Source organism: Dipodomys merriami, unplaced genomic scaffold, assembly GCF_024711535.1.
Source record: "Dipodomys merriami isolate MVZ:Mamm:240054 unplaced genomic scaffold, mDipMer1.0.p SCAF_156, whole genome shotgun sequence".
NCBI classification, from domain to species: Eukaryota; Metazoa; Chordata; class Mammalia; order Rodentia; family Heteromyidae; genus Dipodomys; species Dipodomys merriami.
Window position 1 is genome coordinate 707,217 of NW_027202893.1, and position 24,398 is coordinate 731,614.

Genomic DNA, 24,398 nt, shown 5'->3' on the forward strand with positions numbered 1-24,398 from the left:
ACTGGGGTGGGAATCTGTACATCACACAAAGAAAACAGCACAACATCAGGAAAATAAAAACAGATTTTTGTTAAACAGGTAGGGACACAGGACAGGGCCTTAATCAGCAAGTTAACTCCAAGACCTCAGAGAAATCCCACCCCCTCCTATTAATAATTTTCTAAAATAGAGAGAGCTAGACACGACTGCAGTAGGGATAATGCTCCCCTTTTAGGAATCTACAAAAAACTCAAAATGAACCAGAAAACGACTTTCTTCTTTATGCAAATAAAGCTAAAGCACGTATGGAGGGGAAAACTAAGCAAAATACAGGAAAATGGCCACTGGTGCCAGACAGGAAAAGGCCTGGATGTGTTACCAATTCTCAGGAGAAGGGGTGATGATGGACAGAGGCACACATACACCTTGTGCATGCTTGGACTTAAGGCCAAGCAGAGTTCAGGGATCAATAGGAAAGAAAGAAACCTGAATAAGATTTGGTCAAACCCAACTGAGGAAAGAATAGATCATGGCTGGAGATTAACACTAGTGAAGGTAATCATCATAATTCATAAAAATATCAAAACCCAAGGTAACCAGGAAGGGTTTTTTTTTTGGGGGGGGGGTCTGGTCGTGGGGCCTGAACTCTGGGCCTGGGTGCAATCCCTCAGCTCTTCAGCTCAAGGCTAGCGCTCTACCACTTGAACCACAGCGCGATTTCTGGCTTTTTTCTTTTTGCTTATGGTGTGCTGAGGAATCGAACCCAGGGCCTCATGCATGCAAGGCAAGCGCTCTACCACTGAGCCACCTTCCCAGCCCCAACTGGAAAGTTTTATAAACCAAGATTTTTTTCTTTTCGTTTTTGGTCGGTCATGGGCTTATTAAACTCTGGGCCTGGACCCTGTCCCTCAGCTCTTCAGCTCAAAGCTAGTGCTCTACCACCTGAGCCACAGCGCCACTTCCAGTTTTCTAAGTGGTTTATTGGAGATAAGAGTCTCATGGCCTTTCCTGCCCCAGCTGGCTTTGATTTGTGATCGTTGGTCTCAGCCTCCTGGAGTAGCTAGTCCTGAGTAGCTAGAATTACAGGCGTGAGCCACCATGCCCAGCTAAATCAAGATTTTTCACATCAGCATATCTGCATTATTGATTCTTTGTTGCTGCTGTTGTGGTGTATGAAGACAGAGTCTTCCTATGTAGTCCAGAATGGCCTCAGGCTTTCAATCCTCCTACTTTAGCCTCATGAGTGTGGAGATTACAGGCATGAATTACCATGCCCAGCTCACCTTTCTTTTTGTAGAGAGCTGTCCTGGAGTTTGTAAGATGTTTAGTAGCATTTCTTGCTTCTGTTTAATTGTAACTGTAGCACCCATCCACTACTGTGATGGTAAGACAAAAGTCTGTATAGGTAGTTAAATTTCCTTCCTCTGGTTGGGGGACAATTTGCCCCTTGTTGAGAATTGCTGCTCTAAACATGCACAGTTTTTCTAGAAACTCCAAGTGTCCATTATTAGCATAAGGAAGGAAGGGAAGTGGTCTCTTCCAGTCGGTGCTCTGGACACACCCAATTCCTCTTTGTGTAAGCTGTCAATCAGATGCCAACTCCACACACCAGAGTGCTCGAGTTAGCCCCAAACACAGGCACTATTTTAAAGGCTTTTCCAACATGAACTTAATCCTGCGTGTTAAAATTGAGTTCCAGATACCCAACGCGTCTCTGTGCTCCCCAGGCAATACTGTATATGAGAACTACATATGTTGCAAACGTATTTCTTTGTGAGCGTGAAAATCCACGTTGACTGAGATCCCTGGCCCTGTGATCGGGGAGCTGGCTGGTAACCGGGAGGCCTTTCTGGCTTGGAATCCCTGATCTGCCTACGGTTCGCTGTGCCCCAGTGGATGGAGCCATTTAGCCTCTCTGAGGCTCAGCTTTCTCATCTGAAAGATGGTGACAATGAAGAGCCCCCTCTTCACCGACTTGATGGGAGGATTAAAGACGTGCGTTCACGGTGGGCAGAGCTCGCAGGGCGATCAGGACAACTAGTCCAAATCCACGGTAACCGCTTTAATGTCCCGACCTCTCTGCCCGGCCGATCGCCCACTGACTCAACCCCCAGCTGCTCCCTTTAGTCACGGCTGGGTTCGGCCCAGCCTGTCTCCCCCATGCGCCCCAAGGGAGGTGAGCAGTCCGGTTTTGGGGTCTTTGAGCCCCAACCTTTGCACCCCGACGCCGGAACGTGGCGCCATCCCGGGACCGGTCCGCAGGGGGCAGCACGGTCCCCGCCGCCGCCCCGCTGCGGCCTGGGCGTGAGCTCGGGGCCGGCTGGCGGCGTCCCGGGGGCCGGGCGCCGAGCAGGCCGGGAGCGGCCGAGGCAGCGGAGGTAGCGTAGCGGCGGCAGCGGAGGCCACACCCCGCGGCCCGGCGCTCCCCTCGGGGTGAATCACCGCCCGCCCGCACTCTGCCGCAGCGCCCCGGGCCCGGCCGCGCCCCAGCGCAGCGCCGCGCACCGGGTCTCCGCCGCCTCGCGTCTCCGCCCGCGCCCGGCCCGCACCATGGCCGGCATCGCAGCCAAGCTGGTGAAGGACCGCGAGGCGGCCGAGGGGCTGGGGTCGCACGAGCGAGCCATCAAGTACCTCAACCAGGACTACGAGGCGCTGCGGAACGAGTGCCTGGAGGCCGGGGCGCTCTTCCAGGACCCCTCCTTCCCCGCCCTCCCGTCCTCCCTCGGCTTCAAGGAGTTGGGACCTTACTCGAGCAAAACTCGGGGCATCGAGTGGAAGCGCCCTACGGTAGGCGGCGGGGCGGCGGGTGCGGGGCGGGTGGGGTGCAGGCCCGAGGCGCGGGGCCGGGGTCGCCAGCCAGGACCATGCAGGCCCCAGGGCCCCCTCCAAGCTGGGTGACTCCCCCCACCCCCCCCCCCGCATCCGCGCAACGCAGGTTCCCGGGGTGCAGCCTGCGGCCGGCCCGGAGGTCCCCTCCTCCACCCACTGCGCTTCACAAGGGACCCCAGGGGTTCACTGGGGCCCCACGCCCCTCCCATGTGCGGGCCAGGGCGGCTGCCTTCGGGCTTAGCCAAAACGTAGGCCGATTCGGGAGTCTGGGGTGGAAGTTTGGAAGAACTTTAGTCGGGGTGAGGGTGGGAGGTGACCAGATTCTTCTGGAAGGGGAGGGGGAGGCCACATCTCACTAGTGTGGGAGTCTAACTTGAATCCCTCTTTGCCAGGGACGGGAAGGTAAAGGGCTCCAGGGGCCCAGTGCTGTCTGAGAAAGGCTGGGCTGCAGCAGCCATCCTAGTTAGGTTTTCCCACTCGAGTTTCTTGTTCATCTTTGCAAAGGGCAACCAGCAAAAACCTCCCCTGATGTGTAGGCTGCTCTTCCAGCTGGTTCCCTCACTCCGCAGGCCCACCTAGGAACCCCAGCACTCCTCCGAAGCCTCAGGCTCCCCCCGCCCCCCATCCTCCCTGCCCTGGGACACCTTCTTTACCCGTCCACTAAGTCTTCAGGGAAGTGGAAACGTCCATAACTCACGCACTCTCTCCCCTCTGAGAAACTTCACCCTGCTTGTCCACAACACCCAGAGAAGTCTCCTGGGTAATCACACTTCTAGATTTTTTGTTTAGGAGAGTAAGTCTTCTTGCCCGCTTTGGGTAGCCCTGAGCCTCCCAAAATGCAGCTGGTCAGAGCTGGACAAACACTGTATACTGGGAGGCTAAACACCTGGGTTTTCATCCTTGCGAATCTTCTATGTGTCCTTAGACCAATCACGTACCCCCTCTGTGGCTCATCTCTTCATTTAAGCTGTGGGGTCTGTTTTCTGACTTTTCTAGCTCGCCGGGCCCAGTTCTTTCCTGTTCAGGGCCTTTTCACCTGCCAGCCATGCACACTCAAATTCTTTGGGGCTTTGTCAGAAGGCTCCTCCCCTCCCCAAAAGAGCCTTTCCTGCCCATTCTCAGCAGCTGCCCCACCCCACCCCCACCCGGTGCTCTATCACTGCAGAGTTCACAGCATTCTTACCATGTAGAAACACAACTGCCTGTGTTTATTTGTCCTTCTGCGGAACTCCGGGGACCTTGGGTACATTATCTACCTATAGCTTAGCCCTGACAGGGACTCTCCAGAGCAGACATCGGTTCATTCATCAGTATTGAGTGCTTATTCTACATCAGGCCCTGTCCTACAGTGACTAGAAAGAATGAACTAATGAATTAAAATTGTAAGGAGCTTTGAATGAAATTCTGGTTGTGAAAAATGATATACAAGCAAGAGAAGGTGTATATTTGCATGACTCTCTGGAGTGTACCTAGTGAATTCACACACTCCTTCCCTTACACTTTCATTCAGTCAGTAAGCATTTATTGAACAACTACTATATTGTAGGTACACTATTATATTTGTCTTTTGTCTTTAGAGACCTTAGGGGAATAGGAGAGACAGAGTGTCCCCCATCTTACAGGTATAAATACCTGTGGGACTTGTGGGAGGAGAACTGGAGATCTAGAGCCAGTTGAGGGTCACTGCCTAAGGGCAGGAGGGCTGTGGCTTACACACCCAAAAAAAAAAATGTGATCATTACTCTACCCACTCAGTAGTTGAAGAAATTGAGGCTTGGGAAGGCCATTTGTCCAGAATGAAACAGGTATGCAGGGTGGAGTCAGAGCTAGGCATTAGCCTTTGTATGGTTAGATCCCTTACTTACTTTACCTGCTCAGAGTACTGAGCACCTGCTCAGTACTCTGGGAACAGACAAGGAGAATCAGCAGGTTTCCACTGGAGGTGGACATGAGCTGGTCAGAGTGACTGTAGCAGACCACTGCAGTAGAAAGTGGAGGGAGAAGCTAGATTGCTGCAGACTCCAGAACAAGAGAACAAGAAATGAAGAATGCGGGCTGGGAAGATGGCTCAGTGGTAGAGTGCTTGCCTTGCATGCCTGAGGCCCCTGTCCCAAAGACCTGCAGCCCTTGAATACACTTAACACTGTTAGAAAACTGAGCCATGACAGTAGTAAAGCAAAGAAAGAGCAGACAAACAATTCCAACAAACCAGATCAACCCCAATGGAGAGCTGAAATAGGATGCCATGGTGACTGGAGGAGAGCCAGGAGATGGGAGACAGGGGGATACAAGGCATGGCCTGATGGTGCCTGAGCTAGTTCAGACCTAAATAGGGTCAGGTCAGGGAGCAGGATCACAGGGGGCTTGAGAATTCATGACCCAAGACTGGCAGGTCCAGTAACCTTGTCCAAGTCCCCACCCCTGCCTCTAGGAATTCAGGCATGCCCATCACCTGGGAGGTGGGACTTCCCTGCCTCTGCCATGAAGACAAGATGGTACCAGTTAGACCCAATACGGTATCACTCACCATGTAGCCAAGATGATGTGGTTTAGATCCAGTATCATTATTTCATTGTCAACTTCATCTTCAGTAATAATAGTCAATGATTATGGGGTGTTTTGCAAGACACATTGGAAAGTTATCTCAGTTCACTTTCAGAACAATCCTCTGTGATAGGTATATTTGTTATCATCAAATCCATTTACAGATAAGGAAACTGAAAGATTCAAGAGCTTAAGTAACTTGTCCTGTATAATAAGCAGAGGGATGAGATTAACCCATACACTATCAGAATCCAAGGCACAAGTCCTTTTCTGCTGTTACGTTCATTATTATTTAGCTTTCTTCCCTTGCCCCTTCCTTCCCTGAGCCTTTGCACAGGATTCACTTTTCTGAATCCTCTCTAGACTCCAAAGTGTGAAGTTTGGCTTCTCTAGAGAGGCTGCCAATGACATGGGGCAGTTTCTAGAACATAATGGAAAAGCCCTTCTGGCATATGAGCCTGGTCCCTCAGGGTGCTCAGTATGATTCTCTGTGATAAAGAAGCTTCCAATACCAGCAGTTCTGTCTGCTGGATAAGAGCTTGGCTGGCAGGCTTCGTGCAAAGTTGGGTTTATTTTTCCTGGGCAGAAGAGCTTTCTCATTGTCCCTGCATTCCCCAGACACACTGAAGGGAGGTGTGAAAGGAAATGTGCCCTGCATGTAGGCGAGGTGTCAAGATGGGTCTCTGAGTCTGAGCCAGGATGACTTGAGGCTGAGCTAGGGTCACCTGGGAAAGATTTACACTTGACAGAGAGGGGTGCCAAGGGGTATGCAGTGAGGCTCACTCTAGCAGATGTGGCACTTCTACAAACCAATGCCACCTGAGCCAAGAGAAGCCCAGATTTGGGCCCTGACTTCTGTTGTGGTTTGGGGTGGAGCTTTTCACAACCAGACAGTGCCCTAGGAGAGGGCTGCTGGAGGGCAGGATTATTCAGACTAGCTGCAAGAAGGCTGCTGTGTAAGTTACCCCTGAGATTTTGATGCTAATCCATTAGAGGCAGCTCAGGTGTGGAGTGTTTGCTCTTGAGACCCACGAGTTCAAATCCCAGGGCTCCCTACGGCTGATGCACTGTGCATCTTTGAGCACACCACTTTTCTTCTCTGAGATCTTCCTTTACCTGTGAGATGGGAATTTTACCCAGCTTGAGTTCCCAAGATGGCTACATGAGATAAAGCTCCAAGTGCCATGTCAGGTATAAAGCAGGTAACAGAATATGGGGATATTCCAAGTAGCATCCCTGTGAAAGAATTCTCAGGGGCAGATCCAGTCCCTGCCTTCAAATGTATGTGTTAGGATGATGAGAATACCCACAAGCGCCACCAGACTGTACCAAATTAAGTAACCAGTTGCAGTGCAAAGACCCTGGGGATAATACTTGAAGGAATGAAGGGGGATGGAATATGAAGGAGGACTTCATGGAAGAGGTGACTAGGACCTTCCAAATATCGCCCATTGTGGAAAACATGATGGAAAAAGGAGGAATTCCATGCAGACCAAAAAACTTGCATGCAGAAGAGTGAAAGAGGAGGGGTGTCATCATAGAGGGTAGAGGGGCTGTGGAGTGTAGAGGGTCTCAAGGCCTGATGGACCAAGGTCCTGGGAAACAGCATAGTGATGTAGGCTGTGGACTGTTGGAATGTGTGAGGTTCGAAGATATCTTGTCTCATCAGGGTAGGTCGCTGACCCTCAACCTCCTAACAGGATGTATTCAGCAAGGTCAGCAGGACCCCACTGTACAGGCTCTGACTCTGACTACAAAACTTTCCCCAGTGGAAGGGGAAGGGGAGGAAGGGAAAAGCATTTGCAAAGCCCTCTGAGGCTTGCACTGCCTGGTAAGCTGACGGCATTCTGTGGGTCTTGTTCCCAGGAGATCTGCGCCGATCCCCAGTTTATTGTTGGAGGAGCTACCCGCACAGACATCTGCCAAGGAGCCCTGGGTAAGTGGTGGAACTGGGGCAAATCGTAGTGGGACATCCACACGCTTGTGGCCAGCAGGGGTGGGGGACACTGGGGTGGCTTCTTTCCAAGCTGTGTGGTGATTTCTGTATGTATGGGGGCCTTTCTGGGGGCTTCAATATCTCAGCCCCATGCTCAGACATACAAATGGGGTCTTCTGCACTCCCTACTCTGGAAGAGACACTGAGGTTACAAAATTCTACCACTAAAGAAACCAAGGGGTTTCTGGACTTTGCCCCTTGGTCTCTGTACCTTTTTGAGGACCAGTATAACTAGTGATGGCAGGAAACTGGCTCTAGGCTGAGGGTGGACTAGAAACTCCCCTAAGCCAATGACAGTACTAAGCCTTCAGTCCTGTGAGATCAGGACATGATGGTGACTCAGTGTGAAGGAAGAGGAAACTCAGAAGCTAGTTGCTGGAGGAAGTAGAGGGGTTTGGTAGAATAGCTTGCTCCTCATGGTAGCACAGGAGACAATGCAGTGGTAAATATGCTGGAATGTTGGAGACTGTTCTGTCTGGACACGTTGTGATAGGCTTCTGGACATGTGTTTGTTCAAGACTGGACTCCTGAGATCCTCTAGCATTTCTGCCAGCTCTGGAGGCACTATAAAATCTCAGGAATGGGGTCTGGATCTATGATGTAAGATCCTCAGAGAATCTACCCTTAATTTTTTTTTCTTATCCATGATAAATGTGAGCCTGTAACTAATCAGAGCAGATGATTTACTCTGATAAGCCAAAAATCTGTTCCTTGTCATCAGCCTCAACCAGTCCCACTCAATGCAATGTCTGAGTGAATCCTTAAGACACCTTAAGGTGTGGCCTCTGAGAAATGTCAGGTATGACCCAGGCCTGGAGGAATAAATGCAGGTTAATCTAATATTGACTCTGTGTGCAGATTCCTGAGATGCCGTAAGAGAGAGGACCAAGGGGCCTTGGGTCCATAAGTGCTACTCTATAGAAATCCATTGGTTAGAAAAAAATGAAATGATCAGGGCTGGAAGTCGATAGACTGACCATCCCCCGCTGGAAGTTGTCATACTGACCATCCCCGGGGCTTTGGAAAATCCAGAGACAAACACAGCAATAAATACCACTCCTAAGCTAAACATCTACTTCAAAAGTTTAACAGCATTGTAAGAACTAAACTTCAGGTAACAAGTACATGATTTTTAGTTCTATTTAAATTCTACCAGGTCATATGGGAGGGAACAGGCAAAGCTGAAAACCCTCAAAATATCTTCTGTATGCATAGAACTGAATAAACCAAGCTCAATGTAAACCTTTCAAAGCTGTCTCAGTAACTGACATAACTTCTCAGATTTTTTTTTTGGGGGGGGAAGGGTTATATTAGCCTTTCTTGTTTCTTGGCCTTTTATTTTAGAAGATCCTGGTTCGATTATAGGCAGTGAAATGTGGTTTACTGAACTCTCACCCTGATTATGGCATCTGGGTGCAGGGCAGCGAAGGGGTGGAGACATCACCAAGTCCCAACAGGCTCAAAAACAACGGAACAGGGGCTGTGGCAGCAATATGAGGCCCAACAATGACAGCATTTGGGGGGCTGGGGCCAAGTCATCATTGGAAACCTCAATCTCTCACAACTGTCAAGGGAAGGTATGTCAAGACCCTTATCAAGATGGCACTCAGCTATTACTTCTTGCTCCTGACTAGCTGATTCTTATTACTTGAGCAAGAAGCTTACAGTGTGCTGAAGGTATGATTCCAGAGGCCTGCCTTGCAAGCTTGAAGCTTGTATTCAGCACCACCGGTACAGCTTTGACTTCGTTGTGTTATCTCATGCATTCAACCCAAGTATGAAGTAAATATTTTCATCCCGACCATGCAGATAAGAGACTCAAGCACAAAGCAGGGAGATTATATGCAAAGCTGAACCCTAGTAACTGCTGGAGGAACAAGCCCTGATCTGATTTTAATACCCTGGTCCCATGTTGCCTCTGAATCACCGGGATGCTGAGCTGAGCAAAGATGTTTTGTTTTCTCTATGTGGGCTTTCTACTGTGCAAAGCACTCAGTTGGTGTACTGAGCTTAGCTGGATGACACTCTTAAAAGCTGGTATATCTCCCAGAGCTCTATTGCCTTTACTATGCTGCCCAGAAGTGGTTCCCCACTAACCCCTACCCTCTTTCCCAGAAGGCTCAGTTTCTAGGCCTCCCACATGATTCCAGCCATGTTTGCAGAGCTTTCTTGACAATGAGCCACCTGCAGTACACAGCACAATTATGCCAGGAATGGAGTCAGCAAAGAAAAACAAGCCCTTCTGGAAAAAAGGCTGGAAATGCAGGCTAAGCCTCAGCCAGGCTGGACCTGCAGCCAGATGTGGCTCTGTAATTGTTAGTAGTGACTGACTGTACCCCCAGGGATGAATCTGAAGTGGCCAACTCTGTCACAGCTGTTGAAGCAGCACAGCCCGTGTTCTCTGGGCCCTTTAGAGGTGGCCCACCCCAACTCACCCTCAAGAACATCCACTGGGTACCCCTCCTGGCAACCTCCCTCCATCCTCATCAGAGAGACTAGGGGACCAGGTTAAAGGGGAAAACACTCAAAAGAGTGGAGTTTCAATATCTGTACTTGGCACTGCTGATGAGCTAGTAGAATTTTGGACAGGTTACTTGACCTTACTGAGGCCCAGTTTACTCTTCTGTAAAATTGCAATACATAAAGCCCTTAACTTACCTTGGTTTGATGTACAACTTTTCAACTTTACAATAGTATGCAAGGCAAGCAAAAATAAATAAATAAACACCATACTTTGAATTTTGATCTTTTCCCTTGCTAAGACTATGCAGTCTGATAGCCTCACAAATGTTGGGTAGCTACAGTGAGACACAGCTCCCAATCAAGCCCATCACCATGACGAGAAACAACTGAAACACCATTCTACAGGGTACTGTACTGAACACCATAAAGAACATGAGATAATGCAACACTCTTATACAATAGGCTGTGTGTTCTGGGCTGTTACCCAACTGTATGCAAATATAAGTGTAGGCTTTACGTGTATGTTTATGGCAGGGTAGACTAAGCTGGGGTCTCTGGTAGGCTGGGTGCATCTTTGACTTTGGGTATGTTCAACTTACAATGTCTTCATTATGATGTGACCCCATAGAAAGTCAAGAAGCATTTATGATGGTAACAATTCCCTTCCTAGGGCTGGAGAAAAGTGAGATTATATAGTAGTAGTCAGGATGCTGTGGAATCCTGAATGAGTTGAAGTCCATTTGTATGAAAGTCCTGTCACCAAGTTACAGAAGAGAGAGAATGAGGAGGAAAAGAAAGTAAGTTGGGTAGGAAACCAGATCCTTGTCCTTTGAGAAGCTCTAAGGGTCAGGGTGTTAAAATGGGGAGGGGTGCCCTGAGCCTGTGCCCGACTAGCACACAGGAAGTACAACTCAGAAGATGGAATTTGCAGGTCTTTAAAGATAATACATGTAGTTTAAAAAGAAAATGATGATGAGAAGAAAATAGGCCTTAGCAGGTTTGGTAGAGAAAGTGAGTCTATTCATTTTTCTCTTCAAAAAAAAAAAAAAAAAAAAAAAGAGATTGCTTTACTCCAGCCTCAGCCTCACCCCCAGCAGAGGCCCTTCCCAGAGTCAGAGTAGTTGCCAGAGTCAGTATTGCCTCTGCTTCCAGTGGAGTCTGTTACCAATGCTCTGCTCAGCCTTCCTCCCTTGGGGCTGCTGTCAGCACTCACAGAACTTCCCTGCTACTCTCCATCAGCTCGAGAAGCAGGCCAGGGGTGAACTGCTAACCAGAGGGCCCTGTGCTGGCCTGCTGACCCCAGGCTATCCCATCCACTCTTGGCTCTCAGACAGCAGGGTTTCAGCTTCAAGCAGCGCCTAAGGGAAAAGCTGCCCCTGGCTATAGAGTTAAGGTGGTGGGAACTTCCTCCAGAGCTCCTCTGCTCCCACAGGTACCTGGCGAATGGCAGGGGTACTACAAGGTCCCCACTTGCTACCTGCCAACTTGAGGGACAGGATGGGACTTTTCACTTATCTGTGCACTCCCTCAGCTTTACCACCAGTTTCCTGTGGCCATGAGCCATGCCACACCCTGTATGGCTCAGTGGTCTCATCTCTGAGATGAGAGGGTAGGGTCAGATTTTCCTACAGCCCACACTTCCGACATTCTGACTCAAAAATCTGTTCCCTTCCTCTACAACTCCTTGCAATTCCTTCAACCTTCAACTCTACTCATACTTCTGAGTAATGCCTTTGTGCCATTGCTTAGCATCAGTGCCCAGCAATATCAGCCACAGGTCTTTAGCAAGGGGTTAGAAATGAAGAATTGCTGCGTGCTGATGACTCATGCCTATAATCTTAACTAAGGATCAGAGTATTAAAGTCAGCCCTGGCTGGAAAGTCCAAGAGACTCATCTCTACGATTAACTACCAAAAAAGCTGGAAGTAGAGCTATGGCTCAAGTGGTAGAGTGCTAGCTTTGAGCACAAAAACTCAGGGACAGTGCCCAGGCCCTGAGTTCAAACTCCAGGAAAAAAAAAAAACAATAGAAAGAGAGGGAGGGAGGGAGGGAAGGAAGGAAAGAGAAAGAGAGAAAGAAAGAAAAAGAAGGAAAGAAGGAAAGGAAGGAAGGAAGAAAGAAAGAGAAAGAAAGAAAGAAAGAAAGAAAGAAAGAAAGAAAGAAAGAAAGAAAGAAAGAAAAAGACAGAAAGAAAGTTTAATATTAGCACAAATTTTGATACCACATGGGGATGAGGATGGGGATGGGGGTGGGGGTAATGGAATGGGCAGGAAAGGAATTTTCTAGTCAGCAGACTCCAGAGTGAGAGTCAGGAATCGGTTCCAGCAAACTGGTCTCCCTCTCCATCCCCTTTTAGGGCCTCCCCTTCTGCATGTCCGGAGGGGGGCTGGAAGCCATGGGCAGGGGCAAGTTTGGATTTTTTGTCACTGGGTGCTCAAGACCTCCCTAGTAATGAGGGGTCATGAATAAAACAGGGTTCTTTACCCTCTCCACTCTGTTCCTGATGGAAATGATAAGGGACAGTGCATGTGTGGGGAACCTCCTCCGTTTGGCTTTGGGTATCCTTTTCTTGGCTGCTAGCCAGGCTGTGAAATGAGTAATGCAGAGAAAGCCCTGGGTGACTCATCAGTCACAGTGACAGGCCTAACACAGGGCTGGGTGTGTAGTTCCTGTGGAAAGCCACACCCAGCCCTCCAGAGGGGCCCTAGGAGCCTCCGACTTCCTCTCATCCTTCTAAGGCTGAGACCCACAGCTTTCTGAATGTGGGCCCTTCCTCCCCATAGAGCTGTGTCTCTTCCAGGTGTCAGGTCTGCTGGAGCCTTGAAATGCATTGTTTCAAGGTGGGCACCTGTGGCTCATGCTTATAATCCTACCTGTCCAGAAGGCTGAGATCTGAGGATTGTTGTTCATAGTCAGCTGAGGTAAGAAAGTTCCATGAGCACTTATCTCCAGTTAACTAGCAAAAATCTGGAAGTAGAGATAGCACTCAATTGGTAGAGAACCAGCCTTGAGTGAAAAAACCTAAGCACTCAGCACTCAGACCTTGAGTTCAAGGTATAGTACTAACACAAAAAGAAGGACGAAGAGGAAGAAATAGAGCTGGGAAGAGCCTTCAGTGGCTTGGTCTCTTAGCATTTATCTATCTGTCCAGGGAAATCAAAAACAGAGCACACAGGACTTAGACATGGGACAGACAAGACTGGAACTAGAGCAGGACTTCTCCACTGTGGCCTTCTTCATACTTGGGACCTATAACCAACCCTTCATTGTGGGGGTTGACATGTGCATTGTAGGAAGTTTGACAACATCCTTGGCCTCTGTCCACTAGATGCAAGTTGCACTCTCTTATTCCAGTGTAGTGATGATAACTGTCTCTGGGCATTGGCAAATGTCCCCAGTGGACAGAGGATAGGAATGTCCTCAGATGGAACTACTGGTAGAGTGGAAATGAAGGTACAGCTAGGGAACTGTTATGTACCTTGGAGGTCACTGAGCACCAGGGCACAGAATGCCATATTGGGAGCCTGGAGTGCTGGGGTTGCCAGGGAAGATGAACACATCCTGGGAGATGGGAAGAGTAGTAGCAGTCAGGTGTAAGTGCAGAAGACAAAAATCTGCCTACCAGCCAGCACGGCTACAACCTAGCCCAGACACGTTGTTATGAGTATATATCTGCAGGAAAGAATCTAGACAGCATGCAGAGAAGAACAGCATTGCTGGGATATTTGAGCTCACAGGGGAGAAGCACCAAGCTTCCAATCATCATGGAAGGAGCCTTAGCAAAAGAGGAGATAGGCAAGGATACTCCCTGCTTTTTGGTAGACCCTTGCTTTCTCTGCAAGTGTGTGGTCTCCAGCTTCCTGGCCCAGGCTTCTTTCCAAACCACACATCAAGAAAGTATGGAGCACATCCCAGGTCCAGGGTGCCCTGTGGCCTGCAGAACGGCTGGGTGTCCTGGGTAGTCTGACATTGGCATGTCTTTGGGATGTTGGATCCACTTTTTTTTCCCAGTACCTTCAGATGGGGGAGACTGGGTGAGCAAGTGCAATTTACCTTCCCTAGCAGGCACTGAGTTTCAGACTCTGAGGTACTGAGTTCAGGAAGGTCCCTGCATCGCTACAACCTGTACCTACTTATCATGAGATGGCTCACCCCAGAATGAATAGTTTGAAATGACAGCCATTTGATGGTTCTCTCTTATGGTTCTGAAGGATGACTACATGGAGCTAGTTGACTCTCAGGGTCCCTCAGGTCAGACAAGGCTGGGGTGGAGCCCCTTACCCACCTGTCTGGTGTGGGGGCTGGAGATTGTAGTAGTTGGGACTTCAGAGCTCCCTCTCTCTCTCTCTCTCTCTCTCTCTCTCTCTCTCTCTCTCTCTCTCTCTCTCTCTCTCTCTCTCTCTCTCTCTTTTCTCCCTCCCTCTCCCCCCCCCCCCCCCAGTCCTGGAGCTTGAACTCAGGACCTGGGTACTGTCCCTAAACCTCTTTGTGCTCAAGGCTAACATTCTACCACTTGAGCCACAATACTACTTCCGGCTTTTTCTAAGTAGTTGGTTGGAGATAAGAGTCTCACGGACTTTTCTGCCCAGCTGGCTTTAAACCACAATCTTCAGATCTCAGCCTCTTGCGTAGCTAGGGTTGCAGGAATGAGCCACTGTCACCCGGCATCTTTTTCTCTTAAATTAACACAGAGTTTGAAATAAAGCTGAACACTTTACACCCTGGCACATGTCTCGAGAGAGTCTGGGAAGTAACATCTTCACAAAGAATCACTTCTGCTTTCTCCTATTCACATATATAGTTTATCCAGATTCAAGGGGAGAAGACCTTCCTACCTGTTGTTGAAGAGAAGGTTCTAAAAGAATATGTGAGGCCAGTACACTGTTGCTGCCATTTTAGAAGATACTACAGTTCTCCTCTTTGAATGGTGGCTTTCTTCCTTTACCAGGGGAGACCCAAGGCTGCTGAGACACTAGCCATTCATGGTTTTGAGAGATGTCTTGGGGGTCTTTTCCATATGTAGAGTAGTGGGGGACTCTGTGGTGGGGCTGACTGCCAGATCCTGGACTCCATTCATCCATTTCTGAGCTACCCAAGAGCCCTGAATACAGAGGCCTCTGTGCTTCCAGTCAGGGAGCCTTATCAAGTGTCTGCCTTAGGAAGAGCCCTGGGCTGGGGCCGAGGCCCATGAAATATGAAAACACAGTCCTTTCTCTACACAGAACTCTTGCCTCAGCCTCTCCTCCCCACATCCAACCAGACCATTCTGTGGTAAATTCTCCATTTATCACCCCAGCCTCCTTTTCCTCCTATTACCCCAATCCAATGACGTTGGATTCCTACTCTGGTGTGTGCCCATCTCTAATTCTCTTTGGACATTGCTTCCTCAGAGAGCCAATGGAAGTTGTGCAAGTAAACTACTAAATGAATTAAGTATGCTGTGATCATGCTCTGATCGAGGCCAGCTGGGATGTAGTGGTCCTTGCCATAAAGGAAGCAAACATTATGAACTTAAGAGGGGTCCCCCAAAGGATGAGTTCCCAAGGACGATTGAGGCTAGCCAGATGGAGAGAAGGTATAAAGTGTCTCCACTGAGGGAGCAGAATAGACACTTGGCTAGCAGTGAGTGCATGTGTACGCTTTATTGTGCCTGGAGGGTCTGGTGTCAAAGAAAAAAACAGAAGGAACTTGAGCTTGTTTCCTCAGGGGCCAGACACCAGTGGCACATGTAAGTCATCCTAGCTACTTAGGAGGCTGAGAGCTGAAAATTGTGCTATGAAGCCAGCCAGGGCAGGAAAGTCTATGAGATTCTTATATGCAATTAGCTAGAAAAAAAGCTGGAAGTGGAACTGTGGCTCAAGTAGTAGAGCTCCAGCCTTGAATGAAAAAGCAAAGGGACAGTGCCCTGGCCCTGAGTTCAACACCACCTGTCTGTCCTGGATTGTGCCCCATCCCCACACCCTGAGTGTTTCCACCTTGACCATCTTTCTCCCCTGAAAGTGCTCCCTCCCACTCATCTCACCCAGTCCCACCTCCTTTTCTAAGCCAACCCCTCACCTCTGTGCCAGTCTTCCTTGATCAGACGAATGCTCACTGCCATCCACCCTGTTTCCTTGTCTGTCTCCACTGCCCATCAGTGCTGGCTGTTTTTAGGCCTTGTGCGAACCTGCCACAGAAGAATGAATGAACAGCCCAGAAGCTTGAGGCTGGATTAGAGGAGGAAGGGATACCTGACTGCATTAGGAGAACAGAGGTTGCAGGGATTGGACCTGGGATGAGAGAAATAACAGAGAGGTGCAGAAGCAGAAGGTCTCCTGCGAGTGGCCTAGCTGACACCGGCCTTGGTGTCCCAAGATGAAGAAGCTCCCTAGCCTGCTAGAAGTGTATGGTTGGTGGTGTCTTCTGTGCCCAAGCACTGAGTTTCTGGGGCTGTAACTCACTCCTCCCCACATCTGGGTGGGGCTGAAGCAGTTGGTGGCCAGTCACTCTCCCGGCCCTTACAGAACTTCCATCCTTCTGGGACTGTCAACAGGCCATGGCCTGTTGTCACACTAGAGAGTGTGACAAGCCAGGGCTGGGACCTTTGTCAGAAGTTCAACACGTCTTGCATTCCCTGGGGGGAGCAACGGGGGGGGTGCTGCCCAAGTCTGCTTCGCTTTCCTGTTTATGAAGGAAAGATGGTGATTATTGAAAGACGAGAAAAACACACAACAAATATTATGTCTCCCCTTGGAAAGCCCTCCAGCAGCTGAAAACATGAGTAACCCAGCCACAGGCCGCTCCCTGCAGAGGTCCAGGTGGCTGTGGCCTGTGCCCAGAGCTGACCCTCAGGATTGCAGAAATGGGAAGCGTGGCTCTGGAAATTCACTGACATGGCCCTGAATGAATTTGCCTTTAGAAGAGGGCCTTAGAGCTTAAAGAAGTTATTCATAAGAACTGTCTGAGGGCTCCAGCTCCTCAGGGGGAGGATCTAGACATAGTCTGTGCTGCCAGGGTCCTGTGGGCATAGAAGACAGGCTGTGTATACCCGGTGCCCATGGCCGGGCCTTGGGAGAGCCCGCCCAGCTGCAGACAGCCAGACCAGTCTTTCCATCCAGGTAGCCTGAGAGAGTGGTAAGGGTGAGTCCACCATGCCTAGCAGCTAAAACTCCTGCTTCTGCCAAATAAATTGTGAGGGCTGAAGAAGTTTAGATTTGGAGGGCCCCTGGAGCCCATGTGCAACACTCTAAGTGATCTCAGGGGGCACTCCAGGGTGAGCCAGAGGGGGTATTTCTAAACAATTGTTGGACAAATGGATAAGTGAAGACTTATGCTGGTCTGTCTCGGACAAGAAATCCACCCTGTGTAGTAAATCCAGACAACCCACAGCCAGGGCCTACAGGGGGGTGATGACCAAACTCAAGATTCCAGAGGAGGGAGGGAAAAAGAGGAGGGGTGGTTGCTAAAGGCCCCTCTTACCTAGTGATCCAGGAGGAGACAAAGCAGAGAAGGGATTACCAAGGGCCCAACAGTTCTCAGGCCAAGGTTTCAGCACCTCGAGGGATATGAAGGGGGATCTCAAGCTTCTGGGTTGGAGATTTGGTTGGGTGGAGGGAGGGGTGAGATCCTTCTCCCCCTCCCCCAGTGATCACTTGGCTTTAAGCAGATACATTTGTAGCCTGAATCTTATCAGAGCTCAGTTTTTACCTTTATTTCTTCATTTGGACATTTTCTCAACACATCATTGTTAGAGGCTAAGGAAATGCTAGAAATGTTAGAGGATAATGAAATGCACACTCAGCAGATCCAAAGGTGGCCAAAGTTTACACATTAAAAGAACTCTAATCAGTTAGGTTCATAGGATCAGGGCCAAATCTAGGAGTTCAAAAGACAATCGGGTATTCCCAACAGCTCTGGTCAGGCTTCCTAGGTGCAAGTCCAAGGTCTTTCCACTTGAGGAAAGGCTTGAGGGTCACCTGAAGGTCCAAGCTTGGCAATGGATGACTATGGAGCTAATTATCCTGTGCCTAGCAAAGGCACAGCTCACAAAGGTACAGGGAGCTGGCACATCAGCCCACTTTCTTGGGTTATTCTTCACCCAGACTGTCCAAGGTTTTCAGCCTATGGAGTCAGCCTGCCCATCTGGTTTTATGGCCTCTTGCTAGCACAGTGCAACAGAGAGGTGCCTGGGACAATGTAGATAGGGCAGGGACTCCGGGGAGGAAGGTACACAGGAAGGGAGATCCCAAGGGGCTGGGCCAAGGAACAGAGCCAGCCACAGTGGAGTGAGAGGGCAGCCAAGAGCCTCTTAGTGCCTCAGGAACCTCAAGAGGGTGGAGTTGGGGCAGATACCTCCTGACACCCTCAGGCGAACAGGTGTGTGGGAAAGCGCCAGATGGAATGCAAAGCAAGAGCTAGAACCAGCAAGGTCAGATCTTTGAGAGACCAGACATGAACTCAGCCTTAGCGGGCTCTTTCCAGATATCCTGGAGGTAGACCCCCAGTGGAGAAAGGCAGAAACTCTCAGCACCAACCAACCCAAGCAAAATATCAAAGGGCAAGTCTAGTTTTGAGACCCTTGACCACTTCCCCTGGATGGTTTCCTTCCAAGTCAGCCTATGGACTTCTAGAAACTTGCCTTTCCCATCCCCAGTCCTCCTCCTGTCCCCAACTTGTTTTCAGACATTTTTGCATGAGAGCTTTGAAAGCCAAGGCTTGCTTTGCCGGGGATGTTTGCAGCCTATAACTGGAATCTCTACATAGGAGAGACAGGATTAGAAAGCAGGACTGGACAAAGCCGAGGTCTGTGGTGGAAGCAGGCAGGAGGGCCCTGAAGTCTCATCTAGCGGCAGTCTCTGTACTAGGAGGCATGGGATTGGTGAAGCAGCAAGTGGGCCTCTTCCAGAGAGCTAGCGAGATTGGAAGTTATTCCTCCTCCTTAGGCTGCACAGATGGAGTATCTTCTAGAAAAGAAGCTGTCTGTATAGAGTCCATTATCTAGACCTTCACTGGGTGGTCAGAAACCTCTGGGCTAAGAGTGGACATATCCAGCATATCAGCTAAAGGACATGTTACTGGCACTTAGGTCCCACCTCCAGGGACCCACAGTGTGTGTCCAGCAGGTGATAAATGCCTGCCATGACTCTACTTTGACCTTTGTCCGTGCACATGTCCAGAGCACTGGACAGAGAGAGGCCAGTGTCCAGCTCCCAGGACAGAAAGATAGACAACAGATGGTGAGTCACAGCTATACAATAGCCAAGCTAGAATTTGCTATTTACCTGCACCTCGCCTCGTTCCCAGGGAACATAGGCTTAACTAAACCACACAAGGAAAACAACGCAGCCTGTAAAGGAAAGCAGCCAGTCCTAAAGAAAAGGAAAATTTCCAAATCTGGAGAGAGACTGAAGATCGAGGTCCTATAAGAAGCACTGAGGCTGTGGTAGTACTTACTGCTACCTCCACCCCCACTGCTTCTCCAGGAAGCATTTTAGCTTCTTAGAGAACTTGCCAAGCTGAGTTTATAGCACAGCTGTAAATGTACCCCTCAGTAAGGAATATGGCTTGTCCCATGGGCTTCATGGGACATTGGCCACAAAAGTCATCAGTAAGAGAGTTCAGGGTCAAAGAAGTCTGAGCCGGGCGCTGGTGGCTCATGCCTGTAATCCTAGCTACTCAGGAGGCTGAGATCTGAGGATCGAGGTTCAAAGCCAGCCCGGGCAGGAAAGACCGTGAGACTCCTATCTCCAATAAAACCACCAGAAAACCGGAAGTGGCGCTGTAGCTCAAGTGGTAGAGCGCTTGCCTTGAGCTGAAGAGCTGAGGGACAGCACCCAGGCCCAGAGTTCAAGCCCCATGACCGACAAAAAAAAAAAAAAAGAAGTCTGAGATATCTGCATTTTATGCCCCCTCTTCTTCCCCCTGGGAAAATAAACATGTGAATTCCTTGAACAAAATCCTTGTGCCTAACCTGGTCAGTTTCACCTTTCCCAAACTTATCTAACTAAAACTTTCCCCTCCCCTAAGGAATATGTGTTCAGTTCTTGAGAAATTTTAGAGAACACACTGGGTCATCCCAATTCATTTGGTTGTTCCTTCAATGTAGATCAATTATTATGGTCTACATTTTCAAATGCCTGATTGAAGCTGGACATTAGCTGATTACTTCAGTCTACCGAGGGCTGGGATTACAGGTGTGTCCTACCATGCCTGGTCCCTTATTTATTTATTTATTTTTAATCTGGACTTCATATTTCATTTTTCTTATAAACTTGGTAATCTATTGGTATTTCTACCATGATCACATGTTTTACAGACTAAGAGGAAAAGGCATTTTTATGATAATGAGTCTTTGTAGGCAGGAAAATAGGTGAATTTTAAAGTAGGGTAGATGATTGTCTAAACCCTTGCAGGTAGGCAGCCTGGGAGCTGTTAATAAAGGTCAACCACTGACCAGGGTTAGCCAACCAGTCAGAAGAGTCTAGAACACTGTTGGAAATGAGCAGATTGTGCCTATAAGCTTCAGGAACCAAAGAAGGAAGCATAACTGAGCTCCTCCCACAAGAAGGTGTAGATCTGTGAGCTGGAGACAAGTGTCAGGATCCTAGAACCAAGAATACATCCTATACAACGCCATCTTGAGTTGCTGTGCCCTGATGTCTAGGCGTAGAGAAGGAGGCGGAAAGACATGTCCTAGTCTGTCCTCCTTTGCTCTGGTCTCTAGGACTGCCATTGGCTAAACTCTACTAGCAGTCAGGACCCTTAGAACCCAGTGAGGTCCACTAAGAGAGCTTTTCAGCAGAAAGCTGGGTGGAGGGTATAGAGCAGCCATAAAAGAGCAAACAGAAGGTATCAACTGAGCAATCAATTCCAACTGGCCAATATCCAGAACTCCGGCCTCTGAGGCCATTGTTTCAGAGATAAATGCAGTAATCAGAGGTTTTCCATGGTTTTATGAGAGGATCATGTAAGAAATATAGATACATATGTCTCTTTCTACAATGTCAGAATTTAGTAACAGTGAATTCACCTGTACAATTAATATTCATCAATAAAATTTTTAACAAATTCAAAATTACTTCAATGATGTTGGCTTAATTCTCCAAATACTACTGATTTTACTTGATAGCCAAAGCCACTGTTCCATACAATAGAGAATACCTTTGGAGCACAAATGGTCAACCAAATATAGCATAACCATTGGTACTCAGTTTCTTTTATTCCAATCCTAATAACTAATACTAAACTCTTAGCTCACACAAATACACTTCACATGATATATACATTACAGAATGGCTAAGAAAGAATAATGTAAAGGAGTGTTAAGGATCAGCAAAAGCAGAGAACTGCTACAGATAAAAAAAAAATAAGAAAAGCAAACAGTTACTGCTGATGGTTAGATAAGATATTAACATCAGGAGCCAGTCACACAGATGTTGTGACCCTGAGGTATCAAGGAGCAGAGCTGATTCAAAGTGCAGAGCTAGTTCCAAGCTTACTGGGTCTAAATGAGCCACATTTTAGTGGGCCACAATTCAAGTAAATCATGTCAAGAAGGAAGAATGTACTGTGGTCAGAGTTGGGAGGAAGTTTGCCACCTTTCAGTTCATGATACATACACTGAGAGGTATGATGGGTGGGTGCCACTGAAGCCCAGTCAGGAGGTTACATTATGTTCAAATAAACTCCTGGGCCTAGTTTTTCTGTTACAGTTTTTTTAATAGACCAATGGGTCCATATGTTCCTGATTTAATTTGATAAAGTCAAAGATGATAATCGTTTATTTCCAAAAGGAAATTATTTATCATGGTTTATACTGGACAGAGGATAATTGGTACTTACAAGAACAAGAGGTAGAGTTACTCTGCCTTCAGCATTTGCACTCAAAATGAAACAAAAGGCTATGGAGAGTGTGTGTGTGTGTGTGTGTGTGTGTGTGTGTGTGTGTGTGTGTGTGTGTGTGCATACGCGCGCGTGTGTGCTGGTTTTGGGGCTTGAACTCAGGGCTTAGGCACTGTCCCTGAGCTGCTTTTCTCAACCCTAGTGCTCTACCACTTGAGCCACAGCTTCATTTCTGGCTTTTTGATGGTTAGTTGGGGAGAAGAGTCCCACGGACTTTCCTGCCCCTGCTGGCTTTGAACTTCAATACTCAGATCTCAGCCTCCTGAGTAGCTAGGATTATAGGTATGAGTCATAATCTGCGAAACTGCTGTTCTATAAAAGCAGACCACTCAAGGCAAGGCACTGCCTCAGTGCCTGGGATAACTTTGAAGCAGAGTACAGCCTGATCTTCACACAGGTAACCAAATATAACCAAACACAAACAAACATTGTACCTGTATGACCACTGGAAAACTCACCGGGAGAGGAAGGCAGGACTTTGGGTTGTGCTTAGAGCCACTCCCCTGTCCTTCCTGCCAGTTTCTTCCCATATAATTGGAGAATAAAGCCAATATAGATGTACAGAAGGGAGATAGCATTTGCTAAAGTCCAGAGTGCCTTGCCAATTCATAACATTAAAAATATACAGATCTTTCTTTTTCAAGCCCCAGTCATATGACAACATTCCACCAAGTCTCAGTCACCAAAAACGCCCTCTAGTGTTTTCTTGCTAAAGCCAGTCAGCACCACAAACTGTCATTTTGGAGTTGTTCTGGTTGACAGGCCCCTCCCAAACTAGTGGCTGGTTTTAGTCAGACCTGATTGCCACTGCCCCAAACAGGCTCCACTAGGACTTCAACTATGGCAACTGCCCTGTGGTATTGTCCAGAAGATAAATGATTCTATACATTTATTCTAGGAAAGGTAGATTCTGACCTTGGTGGGGAAATCAAGGAGTTGGCGGGGAAGGGTGGGACTGAAAAAGGCTACTACCGAGAGGTTGTCCAACAGATGTTGTGGGAAGAAACTCACTTGTAGAGATAGACATCTACTTGAAGCAAGGACTGTGCACATTCCCAGACATAATTGGATAAAGGACAGAAGTTCTACCATAGCATCATTGCAATCAGGTAAATTGATAATCAGCCTGTTTACAAAGCCAACCATGTAGGTTATACATTAAAAGCTACTAATGTACAAGCAGAAGTAATGGTCACTAGCAAGCTAGGGTCTTGGGGGCAAGCCACTTGACTTCTTAAACCTCTGTGCTCACCTATGAAATAGGATGATAGCCTGAACTGTTTCATGATATTGAAAAGAGCTAAAATTTTGAGTGTATGAAACATTTAGCATGGGGCCTGGACTGCAACAAGCCTTTGTAAATGTGAACTGTTTTAACTACCATGTCCGTGTTACCAGAAAACTTATAAAGAAATCAAGTTTGAAATAGGGTTTCAAATACTCCCATCTTAGTGGAAATCAAGATGTGTGTGTGTGTGTGTGTGTGTGTGTGTGTGTGTGTGTGTGTGTGCGCGCGCGCGCGCCTGTAGTTGTAGTGAGGCTTGAACTCAGGGCCTCCTGCTCTTGCTTAGTTTTTTCACTCAAGGCTTATGCTCTACCACTTAAACTATACCTTACTTCCAGCTTTCTGCTGGTTAATCGGAGATAAGGTCTCTTGGATTTGTCTGCCCAGGCTGCCTTTGAATCTTGATCTCAAATCTTAGTCTCCTAAGTAGCTAGGATTACAGGTGTGAGTACTAGTGCCTATCTAAATGCTTTTCTTATAGCCTTTCTGAGTGCCTCATTCAGCTCCAGAATTTGGAAAATGGATAGGAATCTTTTTAAATCTTTAACTATAAAATGCACATAACTTGAGCCAGACATGAGGGTGTACATCTGTAATCCTAGCACTAGGGAGTTTGAGGTCACCCTGGGCTATATAGTGAGATTCTATCATCTCAATAAAACAAAGCAAAAATGCATATAACTTGTTTTCTCTTGTCTTTACTATGGTCTTAGTGTCATTGTCTTCACTGTGCAGTGACACACCTGCCTGTTGTCTTGGTGACTTGCATTGCATTGAGTTGTTGCTGTGTTTTAATACTTCTTATGCTAACAGGTACTTGGTTATTAAAGGTGCCTGTAATCCAAGGCCTGTAATCCAAGCTATTCAAGAGGCTAAGATCTGAGTACCTTGGATTGAAGCCAGCTGGGGCAGAAAAGTCCCCATGAGATGTTTATCTCCACTTAACCACTCAAAAAACCAGAAGTAGTGCTGTGCCTCAAGTGGTAGAGTGCTAGCCTTGAACACAAAGAGGCTCAAAGGACAGAGCCCAGGCCCTGAGTTCAAGACCCACAACTGACAGAAAAAAAAGGATAAAATATAGGACATAAGGGAGTTACTAGTGAGTTCTTCTTTCATTTCAATTTTGAATTTCCCTACCAGGTGTCTCATTAATCATTATCAAGTTATAATGCTTAAATGAAACTAAGGACTTAGATTCAGAAGATTTGTTGTCAGATCTATAGATTTCTTGGGCTTCAATTTCTTCATCCTGAAAAGGTGATAATAACAATGATCATCTCTTACAGACTTAGTGAAGGTCAAGTGAAATGTTCTTTGTCATATAAATGTCAGCAGCTTATTAGTTTTGTTTTGTTTTGTTTTTTGGTCAGTCGTGGGGCTTGAACTCTGGGCCTGGGTGCTGTCCTTGCGCTCTTCAGCTCA

At 47.9% G+C, this 24,398-nt stretch overlaps 1 protein-coding gene across 1 annotated transcript in view; it reads left to right on the forward strand.

Annotated features, from left to right (window-relative positions):
* The first annotated feature begins 2,514 nt into the window (after positions 1–2,514).
* LOC138827445 (calpain-2 catalytic subunit) overlaps positions 2,515–24,398 on the forward strand; it is a 52,654-nt gene continuing 30,770 nt past the window's right edge. Inside the window, exons 1-2 of the mRNA XM_070022947.1 lie at positions 2,515–2,766; positions 7,219–7,288. Of these exons, the coding sequence (XP_069879048.1) occupies positions 2,530–2,766; positions 7,219–7,288 (307 nt within the window). The 5' untranslated portion in view covers positions 2,515–2,529. The remainder of the gene's footprint in view (positions 2,767–7,218; positions 7,289–24,398) is intronic.